The sequence below is a fragment of the Panthera pardus genome, unplaced genomic scaffold (assembly GCF_024362965.1).
Source record: "Panthera pardus isolate Hobbes unplaced genomic scaffold, ASM2436296v1 HiC_scaffold_21, whole genome shotgun sequence".
NCBI classification, from domain to species: domain Eukaryota; kingdom Metazoa; phylum Chordata; class Mammalia; order Carnivora; family Felidae; genus Panthera; species Panthera pardus.
This window is the reverse complement of record NW_026526777.1, coordinates 5,868,007-5,888,867: the sequence shown is the minus strand read 5'-3', so window position 1 is coordinate 5,888,867 and position 20,861 is coordinate 5,868,007. Positions and strand designations below refer to the sequence as shown.

The 20,861-nt window shown below is 51.6% G+C and overlaps 1 protein-coding gene across 4 annotated transcripts; it reads right to left on the bottom strand.

The window, feature by feature from the left end:
• Window positions 1–1,313: 1,313 nt before the first annotated feature.
• Window positions 1,314–17,058, bottom strand: FCGR2B (Fc gamma receptor IIb). 4 transcript variants are annotated; one of them, XM_019465784.2, is made up of 8 exons: window positions 16,822–17,055; window positions 12,105–12,125; window positions 10,178–10,432; window positions 6,709–6,963; window positions 5,878–6,000; window positions 3,865–3,995; window positions 1,998–2,035; window positions 1,314–1,918 (listed from the first exon to the last, which is right to left on the bottom strand). In XM_019465784.2, exons 1-8 carry the CDS (start codon window positions 16,931–16,933, stop codon window positions 1,870–1,872), a joined length of 984 nt encoding a protein of 327 aa, XP_019321329.1. In that variant the 5' UTR covers window positions 16,934–17,055; the 3' UTR covers window positions 1,314–1,869. The 4 variants fall into 4 exon arrangements, with proteins under 4 accessions (XP_019321329.1, XP_019321330.1, XP_019321331.1 ...); XM_019465785.2 differs by having other exon boundaries at window positions 3,948–3,995; window positions 16,822–17,054; XM_019465786.2 differs by lacking the exon at window positions 3,865–3,995 and having other exon boundaries at window positions 16,822–17,053.
• Window positions 17,059–20,861: the final 3,803 nt, after the last annotated feature.

Genomic DNA, 20,861 nt, shown 5'->3' with positions numbered 1-20,861 from the left:
AATATGGGGATGGTTAAAGGGAGCATTTGCTTTTACCTGATATATTCCTGTATTATTTGCGCTACGTACTTAGAGTGAGCATGAATTTCTGTCTATGTGCACTTATGCACACGTGAAAATACGATGTGATCCGATTTTTAAAATACATATACCTCTTGCTACAGATGGGAACACGGATTGGCACCCTTTGAATGTCGGCATTGACTGTTTCCAGTTACTAGGCGTATAGGTGATTTTAATGATCTCTTTTGCTTACCTGTATTTTAATTTTATGCAAAGAATATTAGTGTAGTAAAATAATTTACCTAGAGATCTTGATTTCCTTTTGGAAATAAGTTGCTACCAGGAAATTTATAAATAGATATACATTATTCCCATAAAAATGAGCATGTGAACAGGAAGAAGAAATGTGAATGGCTAACACTCTGAAACTCTCTAATTCTAAAGCACCTAGTCTGGCATAAAGTAAGCCCTCAATAACCTAGTAATTAGGTTATTGCATTACTATTCCTTATTATTATAACACTATGTGCATGTGAAATCTGATTGTGGGACTATGAAATGTATCCTAGAAAGATATGGAAACTATACCGAGAAGGAAGCTGCTAAATCCCAAATGCAAGGATGCTGTTCAAGGAGGCTGTGTTAGCGTCCCAGGAAAATGAGGCCGCTCCAAGGGCACCCACCAAACCCTCAGGGGAGCTGTCGGTCGTGTTTCGAACCTGCCAGGATGGCTTCTCTGAGAGGGTCATGTCCTGCTGGTAAATATAGGAGGACCTCAGCAACAGGAAGTCAGCAATCTCTCCTGAGGATTCATCTGAAGCTTGGCTTCCTGAGAACAAGTGTTACAAAACAAAGCGATTGTTTTCTTTGCCATCAGAGGAAAAGAAAGAAGACATGGAAACCAGAAGATGTGTTTGCTGAGAGTAGTCAGTTTTTTTTTTTAATTTTTTTTAATGTTTATTTATTTTTGAGAGAGACAGAGACAGAATGCAAGTGGGTTAGGGGCAGAGAGGGAGACACAGAATCAGAAGCAGGTTCCAGGCTCCGAGCTGTCAGCACAGAGCCCGACTCGGGGCTCGAACTCACGAGCCGTGAGATCATGAACTGAGCCGAAGTCGGACGCTCAACCGACTGAGCCACCCAGGTGCCCCAAGAGTAGTCAGTTTTAAGTGGGACACTCACCCTATACTCCAAATCTTCCCTCTCCTCCACCTCCTTCCCATCACCACCTGCCCAAGATTTATATCGCTGGAAAGAAATAGACCTGTCTACACTCCAACCAATACGGCCTTTAAAAGGGAAAGGGAAAGTTGTTTTTATAGTATTTTATTATAAAAGGAACACACGGTCCGTGTAGAAAAATAAGGAAGGAAAATGGAAAGCACCCATAATTAACGCCATGACCCTGAAACAACCACTTTTAATGTGTTGGCCAATGTTAGTCTGTTTCATCATTTCTGAAATTGTACATACTCCCGTAATGTTTCTCATGTGCCTGTGACATAAATATTTCCCATGTTGCTACAATCTCTTAATAAATGTAATTTTTTATCTGCCGTGTGGGTGTATGCAGAAGAGTCTCGATGGTGAGAAGGACAGAGACGCAGAAGGACTCACTACAGTCAGTTATCTGGGGCCGTATTATCTTTGAGGACAGGGAGCTTCAGGATTCACACAGGTCGCTCTGGAAGAGTCCTTCTCCTTCTTTGGAACCGCAGCAGCCTCTTGTCCTCCCCAAGGGGAGTTCAGGCCAGGCAAGAATTCTGATTCTCCGATTCTGGCCCCTCTGATTCTCCTCCCCCGGTCTCAGGCAAGACAACGGAGATTAAATGTGGTTCTGGTAATCCGGCTCCTCTGCTTCTTCCTCTATGGCTTCCGGGTGCAAGAGAAGTGAATAGGTGATGGCATTCTCAGCCTAGAGAAAGCAGAAAGGAGAGTCACAGGGATGGAGGCAGCAGAAGAGGGGGGAGAAGGAGACGGCTGGGACAGCTCACCTCAACTTTGGCGGCATCTTCAGCATCCGTGAGATTGGCTGTGGGCAACAAGAACAGAGATCAGCCAGGGCACTGTTGCAGAAGAGGACCTACCACACTGCCGCAGAGGCTGCAAAGACAAAGCCCGAACCAGACCTGCAAGAAGGACCTGTAGGCCAAGAGCTTCGCTCACCACCCAGGCTCCCCACCCTGGCCAAGCTGGCAGAAGGAGGCAGTCTGTGCCGCGTGCGTTTCAGAGAGTGGCTGACTTTTTCTAGAGGCAAACTGGCCAGCTTGGGGGATCTGAGAACCGGGGAAGAGCTGGGAGCTGTTCAGTATCACAGGGAAGTCAAGTCCAGATTTTTGCCAACCCCAGGAGACCGGGGGGGGGGGGGGGTTGGGGGGGCGTCTGGGCATTGGCCAGATGCCCTGCATCTTGCTGGGAACTCTCAGAAGAAGGTGATGCTCCCTGACGTTAAAGGGAAAGAAAGCGCAACGGTGAAAGCGAGGGAGGGAAAGAGGGAAGCAAGCAAATCAGGCCAGTCGGCTCCCTGGTAAATCGCTAAAACACACCAAATTCCCACATGTGTTTTGCCAAAAAGCTCACTTCGCCAGGGCGGGAAGTAGCCTCAGTATCTGCGAAGCAGCATTCCTCAGGAAGGGGCTGGAGGGTCTGGGACAATACGTTTAGTGTCTCCACTCGCCCTCTGAACACAAAGAGTCTCTGTTCGCCATGCTGCAAATTCTGGGGCAAACCTCTTCCCCAATTCTCCTTCCAATACATTTCTCAATAATCCCCGCAACCTCGCCAGCTGATGGGAAACAACCAGCCCCAGTGCCTGGCTGTGAAATAAATACTTGTGGAATATATTTATGCCGGTATGGACGGAGCCAGACCTCCAGGTGGCTGTCCCAGTTGTGCTGGGGCTTTATTCTACATCTGCTTTGGCCTGGTGTGGGCTCAGGCCCCGCGTCCCCGCGTGACCTGGCCAAGAACGCAAGGGCCTTGCTCAAAGCACAGCGGGACGAACGCCATTTTGCTCAAGCTCTCGAATCTGTTGGTTCTTTTCTGAGTCACACTCCTGCCGTCTGACCCAGAGTCCTCGAGGGCCTCCTGTTCTTCTCTTGCTGCTGCTGGGGAGCCCCTTGAGAATGTCTTGGGTTCCCTCATGCTCCAGCTAAACTACAGTCAGGAGGTCGCCTCGAATACTCCTGTTCCTACCTCAGCCGGGGGTTGAATGGCCACTGACTCTCAGAGTGTCAGGCCTGGAAGGGCTTCGAGGTCATCCAGGCCACTCCACTCCTGTCCTCAGGGAGGTCCCTGCACCCCCATGGTGGGGAACATTCAAGATTCCACCTGATGATGATGATGACAGAGCTAGGACCACATCCATGTTTAATAAACTTACTCAAGTGGCCATCAGAACCAAGCTTTGCCCACAGGTGAAGCTCACTGGTGAATGCACCCAGTCCTCTAGAACTTCCTCAAGCCCAGATCTCCTCCTGATGCCCCACCCTTACCCCATCACTCCCAGAGACTCCTCACCATGTCCTGGGAGTATTCCCTAGGCCTCCCCCTCCTTTCCTCTCAATCCTGTTTGTCTCAGTCTTACCACTTCTAACCTCTGTCCCGTGCCAGCTTGGCCAACCCCCACAGAGAGGCCCAGATATCTCTTATTTCCTGCTCTGGAAACGTTCCCAGCGTTCCCGGCTCCGAAATTCGGACACGGCCCTCCCCTCTCTATCTGGGACAGGTGGTCTTCTGCCCCTCATCCCCCGTGAGGTCCTCTTGAGGCCCAGGAGTTAGTCTCAGAACTGACCAAGCGATTTGAGCCCCTGTCCTCCTCCCGCTGCCCCCTCCCTCTCCTGCGCTCCCAGCTGAACTCACACAAGCCGCTTCCTGCTGACTCCAATCCACCTGGCAGCCCCAGGCAGGGCACCTCAGGCCCCCAGGCGGGGAGCTGCACTCACCTGGTTCCTCAGGGAGGGTCTCTCCCATTTCCCTGTGCTCAGGGTATCCTAGGAGAGCCAGGGGGGAGGGGGGGGGGTGCACATAGAAGGTTAGTAGGACTGTGGGCTGGGGCCTGAGTCCTGGGACAAGGACCCAGGGCAGGAATGGATTAGAACCAACACAGACCCCTCCCCCACAGAGACTCCTCCCCACGCCCTGGCTCTCCTGCCCAGGCCCTGCCTGTAAAAGGGCCTGGTCCAGAGAGACAGGTTGGGCGCTTGGGTTAACCGTGGCGTCTCCTGGGACCGCCAGAAAGGCCCCTCCGAGGCATCTTTCTCAGGCTCGTTCTGCCTTTTAAAAAAGCACTACTTTCTCCCAGTCAGTGTCTCTCTCCGCATCTCCGCATTTGCTTGCCATCAGTGGCTGAGGTGCAGGCTTGCAAAGTGCTTTGCGAGGTGTTAGTAACAGTCTTTCCTCCTCTCAATGGCTCTGAGTCATTTTCTGCCTTCCTCCCCTGGGTGTCTTCCGACTTCCTCTCCAGCAAGCCGGCTTTTCCACGTGATGAACAGCAACGATTTGCCTATTAGATCTCTATGGCACCTGCCCTCCTCTCTCAGCTCCTTTGCGTTAGTGCTAAGCGGGAAGGAACTGGTTTCCAAGGGCCCAGAATCTTCAGCGCGCCCATCAGTGAACGGAAGGCTGCCTGGCAAACTGTGCTGGGTGGTGCTGAGGGGAAGTGAGCGAGGAGTTACGGCTACTTCCCTCCTGTGGTCTTGCCATCCTCTTTGGAACACAGTTTCGTTCTTTAATGTGGCCTCCGCGGTCTGCGTGACCCGGCCCTCGTCCATTTGCCTGCCTGACTCAGGCCTCCTTCCTTCGTGCCTTGCAATTCATGGCCTCAGTGCCTCCAACTGCCTCCAGCGCCCTCCTTGCCCTTCCCTCAAGTCCCAGCCCAGCTGCAGTGTTCCCCATTTCCATGTCTAGAATGCTCTTCCGGCCCACTTGGCCTGGCTAACTGCTCCCCTCACGTACGGCCTCCTCCATAATGACAACGGCTCTTACTTGCGTGCTGTTTGCTAGGTACTCGGCACCGTCGTGAGAGCTCAGCCTCGTTTATCCTCCTCCAATCCTGCGAGGTGGGTTCGATTAGCGTCCTCACTTTCCAGATGAAGACACGGGGGCCCAGAGGTGGGGAATAACTCACCCAAGCCCACAAAGCGGGGGAGCCGTGGAGCCAAGATCTAAACTCGGGTGGTCTGGCCCCACCACGTGCGCGTGGGTCACTACATGTGCCACCGCGTCGCGAAAAAGCTTCTCTGATGGCTCACCGCGTGCTGCCTCGTGTGGGCTCTCGTGTCCTCTGAACCCATAGCCTTTGCAACTCTCTACCATTGCTGTCATCCCACCCAGTTGTAACGATTCGCTTGTACTTCTGCTGTTCCCACATCTGTCGTTGCCCCTGCACGGTGAGCTCCTTGAGAGCGGAGCTCGGACTTAGCCTCCCCTGCCTAGCACGGCGCTGTGCACGTACACAAGTTCGTTCGAGCCTTGTTGAATGAATGAATGAATGAATGAATGAATGAATAAAACGTGGGTTGTGGGGGCACCTGGGTGGCTCAGGAGGTTAAGCACCTGACTCTTGATTTCAGCGCACATCATGATCTCACGGTTCGTGGGATCGAGCTCCGCACTGGGCTCTGCACTGACAGCAAGGAGCCTGCTTGGGATCCTCTCTCTCCCTCTCTCTCTGCCCCCCTCTCTCTCTCTCTTCCTCTCCCTCTCTCTCAAAATAAATAAATAAACTAAAAACAAAAACAAAACAAAACAAGGGGCTATGTCCGAATTACAAAGATTCTCTTAGCCCCAAGAGAAGGGTTCTGGAAATGTTTGGGGTTAGGGCGTTGGCCAAGTAGGAACTGATAACAAGAGGAACCAAGAGAAGCCACAAACCTGAAGTCTGCTTTTGCCTGTGGCGGAACCAGGCCACAACGGCAGCAAGGATGGCCACGGCAGCAATGCCAGCGACCGCGACCGCAATCATCACCGTCACTGAGGAGTCGCTCCAACTGGACCCTGAAGAGGAGAGACTTCAGGACAGGCAGTACTCTCCCACCTCCCACAGTGCTCAGGGCTTCTCCCTGGGAGCTGCTTTGTGTCTGGGTCCCTTGCAGATGCTACACTCACTTCCTCCCCCACCTCCCCTGAATGGGGTTGCTGTGGCTGGATGTGTGCCTCCCCCACACCAGGTGCCTCCTAGAGGCACTCGAGGGCCTGTGTGGGGGCAGAGGGAAGGGCTCCTGTCAGCTTCAGGGAGAGAAGGGAGGGGGGCCTGAAGCCTTCCTTGGTGGGAAGCACCACCACTGGACCCAGCAAGACCTTGAACTGTCGGGGACACGCCGTGCCTTGGGGAGCAAGCCAATGTACATGGCACGAGAACTAAGAAGAACCGAAACCCTCAGTTCTTGGGGACGTCCAGGAGCTCAAGGAACCTCTGCACCAATGAGGGAGCTCTGTGCCATTGCTGTCCTTAGTAGGCGCCTGCATTTTCAGCGGCACCCAGCCTTTTCAGCTGGGACCTGAGGCTGGGGGCTCTGAACCGTAGCCCCTACTGCTGCCCCTTGGCCAATATTTATCAAGCCCCCCCGCCCCGTGCCTCCCCCCTTTGCCTCAGCGCCCAACTGCTTCGGCTGTGGCATTTCTCAGGCCTCCGAGGAGGCCCGTAGGACCTCGGCCATAACTGTCCAGCCCCCAGTCCTCTCTCCATCCTGATGGGGCTCCCACCTTGGACGGTGATGGCCACGGGCTGTGACGCCTGCAGACTCCTCCCTATCAGTCCCGTGCAATGGTACTCGCCGCTGTGACTGAGGTTTGCCCGTGGGATGGAGAAGGTGGAATTCATGGGGGAAAACTGCTTGGATTTTCCATTCTGGAAGAACGTGATCTTGTACAGAGGCTTGTTCCTCCAGCTGTGGCACCTCAGCACGATGGGCTCCCCCTTCTGGAACACCAGGCTAGGGGTCTGGAGCACCAGCCAATCTGAAAGACACAAAGGGACCCCAGGACCCAGCAGGTCTTGACTCAACTCTGAGACCCACCCTGTCCTTACTGGTGGGACACAGTGTGTGGAGGGAAGAGCTTGAGATCGCAATCCAGCGGCCCTGGTCTCCAAAGCTGGCTCCATCATTTGGGAGCTCGGCAATCTTGGGCCTCTTCTAGATTCCTCAGCTGTGAAAATGGATGACGTAATACCACGCATCTACAATAGTTTCTGGCACGTAGTAGGTGTTCAGGTTACGCCCGTCTTCTCTTTCCTGTCCTGAGAGAGGGCAGCTACAGCCCCGTCCTGCCCAGGAGGCCCTTGTGAGAAGGATACAAGAGACCGCACCCAAAAAGGGGGGGGCGCCTGGGTGGCTCAGTCAGGTAAGCTGTCGACTGCGGCTCAGGTCATGATCCCACAGTCTGTGAGTTCGAGCCCCGCGTCAGGCTCTGTGCTGACAGCTCAGAGCCTGGAGCCTGTTTCAGAGTCTGTGTCTCCCTCTCTCTCTGCCCCTTTCCTGCTCATGCTCTGTCTCTCTCTCTCAAAATAAACATTAAAAAAAGAAAAAACAAAACACCAAAAAAAAGACCCCAGGATGCGGTCCCTTCCTTGGGGGAGCGATGGGAGAGATCCAGTCTGACCTAGGAGGTAACATGTGAGGGGACACGGCAGCGACACGCATCTTCTGGGAGAGTATGAAATCATGGACATGAAAGAAATATTAGTTTATTTGGCGTATGTTGGTAACGTGGAGTTTTACTTCAGCGGGGTCTTTGCCTGAAGGCAGCATTGTCATGGGCGGGGCACTAGCCTGCTGCGTACCCCTTCCCCCCCAATTTTCATCCTTTTACCGAGGAAGAAAAAAATATTTAGTAATTTTGTTGTATAGGGAACAGAGCCTATGAGGGATATTTGTACTCCTGACCTCAGCCCAGGTACTCCTTTTCTTTTCTTTTCTTTTCTTTTCTTTTCTTTTCTTTTCTTTTCTTTTCTTTTCCTTTCTTTCTTTAATTTTTATTTTTGCGAGGGAGAGAGAGAAAGAGAGACAGAGACAGAGCATGAGCAGGGGAGGGGCAGAGAGAGACGGAGACACAGAATCCCAAGCAGGCTCCAGGCTCCAGCTGTCAGCTCCAGGCTGACGCGGGGCTTGAACCCACGAAGATCATGACCTGAGCCGAAGTCGGATGCTCAACCAACTGAGCCACCAGCCACCCCACTCCTTTTCTCTAAAGCCGGAGGACAGAGCTGAGCACGAGTTGGAAAGAGAGGTGGAAGAAGAGAGCAGAATTAGAGGGAGGTAGGGGTGGAGGGGGGTGGAGGGGGCGGGAAGAGTGACAACAGCCAGGCGCGGGCCGGCCCCAACCAGAATGAGGCCAACCAAGTCTCTACACTGGCTGGTGACCCTGCCGCGGTTACAGGAAGAGATACTCAGTACCCAGGGGGTGCCCCAGCTACAGCGGGAAATCTGGGCACAGAGGATGACACCAAATCCTGCTACTTGGGTCCCACCGGCTAGAAAAGCCTACCCCTCCTGCTGGGGAGACGCGTTCCACCCACTTCCTCCCCTTTCCCTTCTGCAGATTCCTCCTCTCGGAGAACCGGGACCCTGGCTGGACACTGCACTCCGGGGTGAGGCCAGGCGGCCCTGGTCCCCTGGACTGACTGCCTCTTTCAGAAGATGGGACGAGGGTAGGCAGGAATGCTGAGACTGTCAAGCTTTTAAAAACTAAAGTAGAGGGGCGCCCGGGTGGCTCAGTCTGTGGAGCATCCGATTCTTGGTTTCAGCTCAGGTCACGGTCTCACGGTTTGTGGGATCCTGCCCCGCGTCGAGTCGGGTTCTGCGCTGACAGCTCAGAACCGGCTTGGGATTCTCTCCCTACTACGTCTCTCTCTGCCCCTCTCCTGCTCACGTGCTCTGTTTCTCTCTCTCTCCCTCAAAATAAATAAACTTAAAAAAGTAATAATAATAAAGTAGAGCCCAGAGAAAAAGCCAAAGCTGCTGCCACGTGGCCCCAGCAACCGATTCCTGCACATCTCTTCCCTGTCTAGGTGACTGGCCCTTCCTTCCCTGCAAAGTCTGTGCTCGTACCAGGTTTGGACCTGAATACTGGGGAGTGTCCGCCTCAGGCTGGGTTGCGAGCGGGCCACCTGAGGTCTCCTTGAGCACATGGGTCTTGGGGCAGATCTTGAGGGCAGGGCCCAGTTTCGTGTTCGCGGCCCCCATATGTTCTTCGGGTAATCCAAGGGCCTTTCTGTCAATCTGGGAACGAAAGTCCTCTGCAATCTTCTGGAAGCCTCGCAGAGAAGGCGCACACAGCCCCTCCCTGCTCCAATGGCTGGCTGCGGACGCACTGGGGGGGGGAGGGGCTGGGGGGGCTTGGTTGAGGGGGATTGTCTCACCTCCTTCCCTTCCTGGAGGGACAGGGACACACAGGTCAAGGCCCTGCCGGTCCTCAGAGCTTTCCCTCCAGGCCTGTCACTTCCTGCTGGGCTGAGAGTGGGCCGTGGGGGTGGGGTGGGCAGCAGGCCCCGTGCTTTTGAGGAAAATTCGGGAATCAGGTGAGGGAAAGGGACGACAGGAAGAGTAACAGGGACGGTGTGCATCTCAATTGCCTGGTGGCTTTTCTTCAGGGAGAAACTACTGTTTTGCCCGGAGCTTTGTATAAACGGTCCTCTGTTTAGCAAACATCCTTTAAGGCCTGCCCTTGTCAGGGGCTGGAAATGCAAAGATAGTTAAAACACAATTTTCAGGTCAAGTTGCCTGGAGGGCAGGGGGCAGGGAAATGCTGGTACCACCAGGACCCGGGGAAGGAGGCATAATTAGCCCCCAGGAGCAGATGAGGAAACAGGCCCCAGGGCAGACCGTAGCTGGTAACGTCCAGGCCAGGGACCCAGCTGTGGTCCGTCTGCGCTCCGTGACTGCTACAAAAATGGGTTTCTATGCAGTCAGAATTTCCTTCTGCTTCTCTCACACCCCGGGGCTGCTTGTTTGTAGCCCTCGTAAGGTTCTCGCTCAATCAGGAATCTCTTAGGAACACACACCGAGCAAAGGGGGTGGGTGAAAAGGGAAACAAGTGGAGAAAACAACTTCAAACAGCTCACGGCGATGCTTCCCGGTAAACAGGCCACCTCGCTTCCCTAAAAAAACCTCTGTAAGCAGATTCCGTCTCTCCTTGCCCTCCCGGACCGTCCCCGGGGCCTTCCTCCACTGACCGGAAAACACATCCAGATACACGGGGTCACTGAGGCTGGTCTGGTCCGTCTGGCACGCGTACTCCCCTCTATCCTTCTCGGTGGCCTTAAAGCTGTAGTTGGGCCGGACCTGCGTGGGGATGGAGCTCCCATTATGGAACCACCGGATGGAGTGGTCCCCGGCTGTGTGGGCCCCCTGGCACTTCAGAGTCACATTGTCCTCCCGGAGCACGAGGATCCACGGGGGCTCCAGGTCCACCACAGCCTTCGGGAGACCTGCTCCGGGGCAGAGAGAAGGGGAAGCATGAGGAAAAGGGGCCCCAAGAGCCTAAGCGGGCCCCGAATTTCAAGCACCTGAGGTCCCGCTGGGGACATCAAGCGTGGAACCCGGCCCAGAACCGTTCTGCAAATGTAGGCAGCTCCTTTTACTCGTACACCCCACCGCAGGGGCCCTTGGGAAGCCAGGTCCCCTCAGAGAGTGTCGCCGTTCCTCAGAAAGATAGGGCAGAGGTAAGAGAAAGGGAGAAGGGGCAAGGCAAACATTCTGGAAGTGTATCTCACCGGGGGCCATCCAAAGCAGGTCTTTCTTTCTTTCTTTCTTTCCTCTTTCTTTTCTTTCTTTCTTTCTTTCTTTCCTCTCTTTCTTCTTTCTTTCTTTCCTCTTTTCTTTCTTTCTTTTCTTTCTTTCTTTCTTTCTTTCTTTCTTTCTTTCTTTCCTCTTTCTTTCCTCTCTTTCTTTCTTCCTTTCCTCTCTTCTTTCTTTCCTCTTTCTTTTCTTTCTTTCTTTCTTTCTTTCCTCTCTTTCTTTCTTTCTTCCTTTCCTCTCTTTCTTCTTTCTTTCTTTCCTCTTTCTTTTCTTTCTTTCTTTCCTTTCTTTCTTTCCTTTCTTTCCTTCTTTTGTTTCTTTCTCTCTTTCTTTCTTTTTTTCCCTCTCTTTCTTTCCTCTCTTTCTTTCCTTCTTTTTTCTTTCTTTCTTTCTTTCCTCTCTTTCCTCTCTTTCTTTCTTTCCTCTCTTTCTTTCTTCTCTTTCTTTCTCTTCCTTGTTTCTTTGTTCCTTCCTTCCTTCCTTCCTTCCTTCCTTCCTCTCTCTCTCTCTCTCTTTCACACACACACACACACACACACACTCCACATACATGCCCTTTTGGAACTCACTTTCCTCCCCTGTAACCTGAGGCATGTGAACACTGTGGATAAAGTCTCTGCAGAGCTGGATGAAGACCGTGGGAGCATCTGGTGAAAGTGTCAGGCATGAGGCAGACATCAGGTTTCCGTTCGGACCTGATGTCAATCTTTATCCCTTAGACTAGACCTATCCTCACCCAGGTTCAGTGGAGGATCTGTGGCCTCAAATGGATAAAGAAAGAGAGAGAAAGGCTGGGGTGGGGGGGGGCAGTCTAGGGATCCTGGGTTCAGTGCCCCAGGGAGAACCTCCGCCTCACCCCCTGGGGGGCCTGGGACCTGGGGAGCTTAGTGGCAGAGAGAAAGAAGGCCCTGCAGAGTTTGCTTCAGCAAGCTGCACCCAGGGGTCTCTCCTCCTATTTCTCTCCAGGGAAACAGGCCCTGAAGCCCTCAGATACACCCAAAGTGGAAAATTTATCAACACGCGGAGACATCCCAGGCAGATGATGGGATTTTGTATGCAGCTGAAACTAAAATTGTCCGGGCTCTTGATTTTACTTGGGGAGAGGAAGGTGCGAGAGAGACGACGACGAGTTACAGCTCACCAGCAGGGAACCGGAAGGGCTGAAGCCACCTATGCCCCCAAGGCTCCCCTGCTTCCCTGGGAGAAGGGGAAAGAGAAAGGAGGGGAGGGGGCGGGGCATCTTCCGGGAGACTCCACTTCAGTATGGGGTTACTGGTGCATTCAGGGCACCTCCAGATGGGGTGCTGGGAGTAGAGGAAGAAGGTGGCTGGGGGAGGGAGAGGATGTGGGGGGAGCACTTACCAGGTGTCCCAAGGACTGGACCTGTAAGAGAGAAAAGCAAAGATCAGCCTGGAGTTTAGATCTGATGATTCATCATTACAAAGCATCCCCTCAAAAAAAAAAAAAAAAAAAAAAAGGCCCCCTATGCAAATCCCCTTAACTTCCTTACCCTTGGCTGTCTCTGTATTGTCCCTGTCTTTACTGGTTCAGCTGTGTGTTACTAAAATCACCTACACAAGCAGGCAGATGGATGTTTCTATAAATTTGCGGTCACCATATTCAAAAGGACACTGAACTGTCATTCTGAAAATTTTTTTTTAATTTTCTTTTTTAATGTTTATTTTTGAGAGAGACAGACAGACAGAGACAGAGACAGAGCCTGCGCAGGGGAGGGGCAGAGAGACAGAGACACAGAATTGAAGCAGGCTCCAGGCTCTGAGCTGTCGGCACAGAGCCCGACGCGGGGCTCGAACCCATGAACCCCATGAACCGCGAGATCACCACCTGAGCCAAAGTAGGGCGCTTAACCAACTGAGCCACCCAGGCGTCCCTCGGACAATTTTCTCCAGTAAATTTGCTCTGCTGCCCAGTAACACTCATCTTTTCTCGCTGACAAAACTTCCCTGCCCTCTGCCTTGGAACCCTTCTCTCCTAAAGCCCGACTCCTTCCTCCATAATTCACAGAAAACAAAAGCTGGTAGGAAACCTCACGCCTTCCCCCAGCTCAGTCTGCACCTCTGTCCAACTTCCTTTCTCCCTGTTCTCTGGGCAAAGCCTCCCTGCGTCTCTCCCTGGTCCGTCTCCAGGCTGTGTTGTCCTCTCCGTCACCCTGGCAAGCATTTCCCTCTCTCTGTTACTCCCACCCTCTTCTGCATCATCAATTTCTCCTTCTCATCCGGGTCTGGCCCGTCAACGTAAACATATCCCAGGATCTTTCATTAAAAGAAAAAAAAAAAAAAAAAGCTTCTCGCTTGATCCCACATGCAATTCTAAAAGCGTTTCTCTGCTCCCTTTCAGAGCCAGATTTCTCAAAAATGTTTTTTCCCCCGTGGGCCACCCTCGTTTCTACTCCTTCCATTCACTGTTTCGTTCGCCGCAGTTTGGACTCTGCCGTTGCCGGTTCGCTCTAACGTCTCTCTCCCGTTCTTCCCCGCGAAATTGTACGTCTTCACTACCTACCCAGTTAGCCAACCCTGGAAACTGCAACTCACCTCTATTCCCCTCCTTCTCCCAAGCCCCCCACCCCCTTTCACATCAGTGAATCTTGTTGATTCTGCTTCCCGCTTAGGCCCGGAGTCTGTCGGCTTCACTCCGTGCCCGTGACTGCCGTGCAGGTTTAGGTCACCACCAGCTTTTTTCCACCTCCTAACTCCTCTCCTCACTCCTGTGTCCCCCTACAATCCACTTCCCACAGAAAGGCCGGAGTTATTTGTAAAATATCACATCCGGGGCGCCTGGGTGGCTCAGTGGGTTAAGCGTCCCACTTCGGCTCAGGTCATGCTCTCGCGGTCCGTGGGCTCGAGCCCCGCGTCGGGCTCTGTGCTGACAGCTCAGAGCCTGGAGCCTGCTTCGGATTCTGTGTCTCCCTCTCTCCCTGCCCCTCCCCCATTCATACTCTGTCCCCCTCTCTCTCCCTCAAGAATAAACAAACATTAAGAAAAATTTTAAATATCAGATCAGAGGGGCGCCTGGGTGGCTCAGTTGGTTGAGCATCTGGCTTTGGCTCAGGTCATGATCTTACAGTTTATGAGTTCAAGCCCCATGCTGGGCTCTCCACAGACAGCTCGGAGCCTGGAGCCTGCTTCGGATTCTGTGTCTCCCTCTCTCTCTGCCCCTCCCCTGCTCGTGCTCTCTTTCTCTCTCTCAAAAATAAATAAACATTAAAAAATAATAATAAAAGTATCAGATCGTATAACATCACTCCCCTGCTTGCAAGCCTTCAAGGGCCTTCCTTTGCTCTTGAAATAAAGTGTACATCTTTATGAGGCCACACAGGGCAAGGGCTCTGCTCCCCTCTCCCCTCCCATCTTGAGGCCCTCTTCCCCTACTCACTGAGCTCCTCTTTAGATTCCTGACACTTGGGGCTTTTGTGTAAGCTCATCCCTCTTCTCTAGACCTACTTCCTTTTTCTCTTCCAATGGCTAGATCCTTGCTATGCTCAAAGTCTCAGCTCAAGGTCACCTCCTCAGAAAATACTTTTCCTATCATCCTGTTTAAGTGAGCCGCCCTCTCTTCTTCCCCACAAGGATTTTTCTTATAAGAGTATCTTGTTTACATCTTCACGGCCCTTTCCAATTTATATTTACGCCTCTGTGTTTGCTTACTTGTTGTTTATATCTCCCAGGAGAATGTAAGCTCAAAGAGGGCAGTAGCCGTATCAATTGTATTGGCCAAGGCTCTGGAAATCGCTTATTGAATGAGTCTAGGTGGGAAATAAGAGGGGCCACAGTCGTATTGACAATGGGAAGTGAAGAAGATACACACACGAGAGAAATTTAAGAGGCAGAACCGGGGACGGTGGTAATGTAAGCAGATGGCTAGGAGAAAGTTACTCCCGTTCGCACAGATATATGTGTTAGGAGGAGGTGTGCATTCGTAAGGCGAAGATGTTAAGTTGAGTTTGAGTATGTTTTGTTTCTGAGCTGGCATATCAATGTGGAGGCATCCAACCGGCAGGTGGAAACACGCAATTGTAGTTGATACAAACAAGAGGGATGGGTTTGGAAGCTTTGACGTAGAGGTGAGAGCTAAAAACCAGTGTGGGACTGGCGAGAGGGACAGTGCGGGACAGGAGAGCAGATAAAGAAGTAGAGCCTACGAGGAGGGGAAGAGGAGAAACAAGAAAAAGATGAGAAGAGCAGAGAGAAGTCATCGGCCATTTATTCATTCCACACTCAACAAATGGTAGGGAACACACCCTCGGTAGAATCATTGTAAGGGAGACAAAGACCGCGTGCTTTAGGTCAGGAAGGCCGTCTGTCTTATTCATTGGTAAATCCCCAAGTCGTAGAACAGGGCCTGTACATAGCATTTATTTAATGTTTCAACAGGGCAGTTTGTGGAATCTGTAGAAATTCTGCAGGAAACGCAATGCACACATTGCCTGGCTGGAGAGGAAGATCCACTTGGGGCAATGGGAACATGGTTAAGAGGGTAGAATTGGGGCTTTACTGGGGCGCCTGGGTGGCTCAGTCGGTTGGGCGTCCGGCTTGGGCTCAGGTCATGATCTCACCGTTGGTGGGTTTGAGCCCCGCGTCAGGCTCTGTGCTGACAGCCTAGAGACTGGGGCCTGCTTCGGATTCGTGTCTCTCTCTCTCTCTGCCCCTCCCCTGCTGGGTGCTCTGTCTCTATCTCTCTCAAAAATAAATACACATTAAAAAAACAAAGAACAAAAAAGAAGGGAGGCTTTATTCAGTAGAGCAGCACTGGAGGCGTTTCTGAAGTGCCAAGACTCAGCTGTGGCCGTACTTGAAGAGGTCATGGCCTCAGTGTAAAGCATGGATTCAGAGTAGAGGAGACAAGAGACTCGAGGTGGGGTCAGAGGCCGTTCTAAAAGTTGAGTGATCGAGTGACGAAGACCTAAATGTGGTGGCCCAAGGAAGAATGGGAAAAATGGACCAAACCCTCGGTGACTTAGCAAAAGGGCAAACGGGAGAAAACATCAAGTGTCGACCAGGTGACCTGCACGTCAGTAGCACTGTCAGCAGAGAAGCATAGCCCCTCTCCAGGCCTGAGCTTCCCCCTGTGAAAAAGGAGACCGTCCAGCGCCCTTTTGACATGCTCTGCCCCTTCAGTCCATTTTATCCTGCTCCTGAGGGAACACCCTCTCTTTCTCACCTCCACCCCCTATCCCGGTATCATTCAGCACTGAGGGCCGAGGGCTCCCAGAGATGCCCAGATTTCATTATCAGTCAGAGTCCCTGACTTGCGGGGTTCTGGGGCCATCCTGAGGTGTATTTGAGGCTGGAAACTCTAGCAGTTGAGCTTGGAGAGACAATCCCGGCAATAGAGCTCCCCTAGTTGGTCTCCCCCGACTTCTGCCCAGCCGGCACCATCAGTCTTTGGCTCTCCATCTTGGCCTAGGACTCTGGCTTTCTCCACGATCAGACCCAGGACCTAGCCCCGCGCGTGTGTGCAGTACAAAGAGGCATGCGTGGTTTCTCTGGTCCTACGATGGGCGATTCCAGAATTGTCCAGGTTGGGTGTCCTCTGAGCCCCTGTTCCCTGGATAACCCAGACCCTCTTGTGCTCCTTCCCAGGGAAATCTGACACATGAACAGAAGAGGCTTCTGCTGCCTGAAGTGGTTTCAGGGGCACAGAGAATGGCTATTGCTTCCTCCCTACCCCTTGTCTCAGACAGCCTTAGCCCTCCCGCCTGAGATCTGGTCCCTGGGAAACACAAATTTCTAAGGAAGGGAAACGTGCTGGCCACTCATTAGTCACTCAAATCTAGGTCACTGGACTTTTCGGGTGTAATGAGTGGCAGAGCACCAGTGACCTGACTGCCCCGGGGATCCTGGGCAAAAGACACTAAAAACAACCACCAAAACTGCCAGTGTTCTTGTTTGCCAAGGCCAGCCGGGTTGTCCGAGTTTGCTCTTCATCAGCGGGCCTTCACCCTCCTCGTTTCCTTGATGGGCTTCCCGTGCCACCCCTCATCCTCGCCCGACCTCCGCCCAACCAGGGTGGCAGCAGCTGAGGTAGGAAAGTGCACCTGCCTCTGGGGACCCGGACTCACCCAAGAAGAGCAGAGCTGTCCACAGTAGCATGTCGCCCAAAGGGGGGCAGGGCACACACTCGGCTCGGTCACTCCGGGCAGCAGGGAGGGGGCGGGTTGAAGGGATCTGCATCAATTCCTGGCACACGGTGGCCCTGGCAGCACCGGCGTGGCAGTCCCAGACTTCTCTCGAGGCCTGACCGATTCCACCCGGGGGGAGGACAGACCAATTCTGAAGTCCCAAAGAGGAAGTGAAAAGAAATGTTGTTTTACCATAGGCCCCTCCCCTTCCACCCTTTTTCCTCTCAACCGTTCCCTCCCAGAAGATTCGGAGCTTCCCAGAATGGATCTGGCTCAGCCCAATTCCAAATTCACAGAAATTTCAGCAACTGGGAAACAACTTCTTCCTCTTCTTTTGGGACACAGCCGGGCTCAGCCTCTGGGAGCAAGAGGGGAATGGCCACCCAAGCTCAGCTCGGACCCTCCTATCTGTTCCCAGGTCTTTAGAAAAAGCAGTGGGAAAGAATGTGGAGTCAGTCTTCTCTGACTTCTAGTTCCATTTGGAGGCCCAGGCGCCCACCATCATTTGATTTTCTTTATTATCCAATCCCTGACTCACTCCTGGATGGTGGAACAAGAACAAAGAGGTGTGTCAGGTGGAATCAGGATGATGATCCCCATCCCCTTATTCCCCTTGGACATGCGTTCTTTTGCTCGTTCCTTCAACAGGGATCTTTTGAGCACCAAGCTGTGCCCTGGTTCTTTATCTTTGCCACCCTCGTTCCCATCCCTGTCCCTGTCACTATGGCCAAGCAGCGCGGGCCTTGGAGCTAGATAAGTCTAGTTTTGAGTGCTAGGTAGCTTCTCAGAACCTCAGATAGCTCATCTGTAAAAACGAAGGTAATCAGGGGCACCCGGGTGGCTCAGTCGGTTAAGCGTCCGACTTCGGCTCAGGTCACGATCTCCCGGTTCGTGAGTTCGAGCCCCACATCAGGCCCTGTGCTCACAGCTCAGAGCCTGGAGCCTGTTTCGGATTCTGTGTCTCCCTCTCACTCTCTGCCCCTCCGCTGCTTGCACTGTCTCTCTCAAAAATAATAAATAAACATTAAAAAAGAAGAAGAAGAAGGTAATCAGGACTACCCTTCAAGCAGAATTTCCCAGCCTCAGTACTTTTGATATTTGGGGCCAAACGGTTCTCACGGGGAGGGCCTGTCCTATACATTGTAGAATAATTAAGAGCACCTCTGGCCTCTACCAGCGAGATGCCAGGGGCCACCCTAGTTGTGAAAATCAAAATGTCTCTAGACTTGGACAAATGTTCTCTCAGAGGCAGAGTTGCCCTGGGTTGAGAACCACTGCATCCAAGGTTCTTTTAGAAGAGAAATGAAAATTGGAGGGCTAGCCAAGTGCCTGGTGCATCATGAGTACCCAATGAAGGCTAGTTTCCTTTTCTTGCTATCACCATCCTCATCACCGTTTCATACCCAGAACATAAGATTCTCTTCTCAGGGCCCTTTCCTGGGGCCTCTTTCCCAAATGCCCTCACAGGAAGCAAGCTTTAATACTCAAGGAAATAACACCGTCACACCTCTTCTCACCCCCGTAATTTTCAGAAACCTCAACAGCCTCGGCCCATCAGCTGCAGGCTTTTACTACTGGCTTCATTCAATGCTCCTAACCCCAATCTATTTCCAGCCCTTATCTGATTTTCAGGTGAATTTCTTCCCCGGTGACAAGACACCAATGATCGGACATCAATACTTGAAACATATCATTAGAAACCAATCAGGTTAATTTGTATCTCGAGACTCACAAAATGGAAGCCCCCCTGCCAGTGGCCTGGCCCACGTCACAAAATCTAAATCTAAGTCAGCCTGTGCTTACAGGAAACACCTGTCAAGGAAACCTCATGTACACCAATCACAATCTATCTACGTGGCTTTGGCTAGCTTTCCATATCCTAGAAAAGAGGGAACTGCCAGCCTTATAGGGAAATCTCCAACCTTCCAGCTGATCAGGCCATTTCCTAGTTGCCTCTTCCAATGATCTATAAAACTCACTGTTCCCCCAAATCCCTCAGGAAGAGTGCTCTACTGCTTGTGAGGTCCTGTACTCCCCCAACCCATGGAATGTTTTCCCTTAAATAAAGGACATTGAACTCGTTATTAATTGTTTTAGTTTTGTCATTTGGCGGTCTTGCCAATGAGGATGGGAGCCCAAGACGGTTACTAAGAATCTGGGGTTGGTGCCTAGATGCAGGCGAAGGTCTCCACAGAGCCGTTTTCATTCCCTGCCCCTTTGGCTGCTTTCTGGGATCTCCGGCAAACTTCCTTCCAGTTGAGCTCTGCCCGTTTCATACGCTGAGTTCTTCAAGTGTGTTTGTTCTACTCCTTCCAGGAGGAAAATCAGGGTGTGAGAGACCGAATTTTTCACGGTGAGACATAGTGAGCCACCATATTTGGGTTTGGAGTCCACCTCATCTCCAAGGGAAGTGTCTTTCGGAGGTGCTGATAGGTCTCAGGGACGGTGCTCAGGCAGCCTGAGACAGCAAGTCTGGTTGAATTAAGGAGGATTATTTCAACAAGGGAAAATAGTGGGTCTTCTTCAATCAAAGAAAAGTGTGATGGGAGCCATTAGGGGGACGTGCAAAGCCTCAAGGCAAGTCCACAGCATAAAGAGTTGGAGGACCTAAGGAAATAAACAGAGACAAAAATGTGGACCTTTCTGGTGGACAGCACATCAAAATCTAAGAAGACACAAGCAGACCGCTGAAATTCACTAGAGGGGCACTGGCTGACTCGGTGGGTAGAACATGTGACTTTTGATCTTGGGGTTGTAAGTTCGAGTCCCCCATTGGGTGTAGAGATCACTTAAAAATAAAATTTAAAAAAAAATCCATTTGAGTGTCTGCCACTATAAAGAAATATTCTCGGGGGTGAAGGTGGGGGGATAATCTTTGTAAAAAGGATAAGAGATCTATTGCTAATGAGAATCTTGGAAGCCAAAGCCACAAAATTAGTAGGCATGGGTCAAGGTCTTAAAAGCCATTAGAGCACTTACCACCCAAATCTAAGGTTCCCATGCTAGCAGAAGTTTGGTCATGGAACAGTTTAGACCGACACTAGGTCACCTGCTAACCCAAGAAAATTCCCAAGCACTGATGTCTGCTGGACAACACTACACAGCCCTCAACCCAGTGGCACATCCCCCTCGGTTATTAATTTGGCTCCGAGAGACCCACGCCTTGGCTAACGAAATGGGATCCTCAATTTTCAAAGAATCAAGCATTGTCGTCTGCCAGCACACCTGCGTCTTTGATGTCTGAGAACCACGGTCCTAGAAGCTGTAGACATCTATAAATAATGGCAAAGTCTTACTAAAACACACAAGAATGACCACAGCTATTCCGGGAAACATTCTAATAAGGCAAGATCATTCATTTAAGAAGTGCACTTGAGGGGCACCTGGGTGGCTCTGTCAGTTAAGCATCGGACTTCAGCTCAGGTCATGATCTCGCGGTTCATGGGTTTGAGCCTGGAGCCTGCTTCGGATTCTGAGTCTCCCTCTCTCTCCGCCCCTCCCCAGCTCCCCCTGGGTGTGTGTCTCTCTCTCAAAAATAAATAAACATTAAAAAAAAAAAAAAAGAAAACAAGAAAGAAAACAAGAAGTGCACTTAAAAGTAAGGTTTCCAATTCAATTTTTTTTTTTCAATGTTTATTTATTTTTGGGACAGAGAGAGACAGAGCATGAACGGGGGAGGGACAGAGAGAGAGGGAGACACAGAATCGGAAACAGGCTCCAGGCTCTGAGCCATCAGCCCAGAGCCTGACGCGGGGCTCAAACTCACGGACCGTGAGATCGTGACCTGGCTGAAGTCGGACGCTTAACCGACTGCGCCACCCAGGCGCCCCATGGTTTCCAATTCAAACAGAGTGAGCTACCTATTTTTTAATTAATCAATTTATTTATTTATTTATTTATTTATTTACTGAAAACTAGACGTTACAGTTCATTCCATCTTCATAATTACAGACCTTACAAGGCAAATACAGCAAACTCTT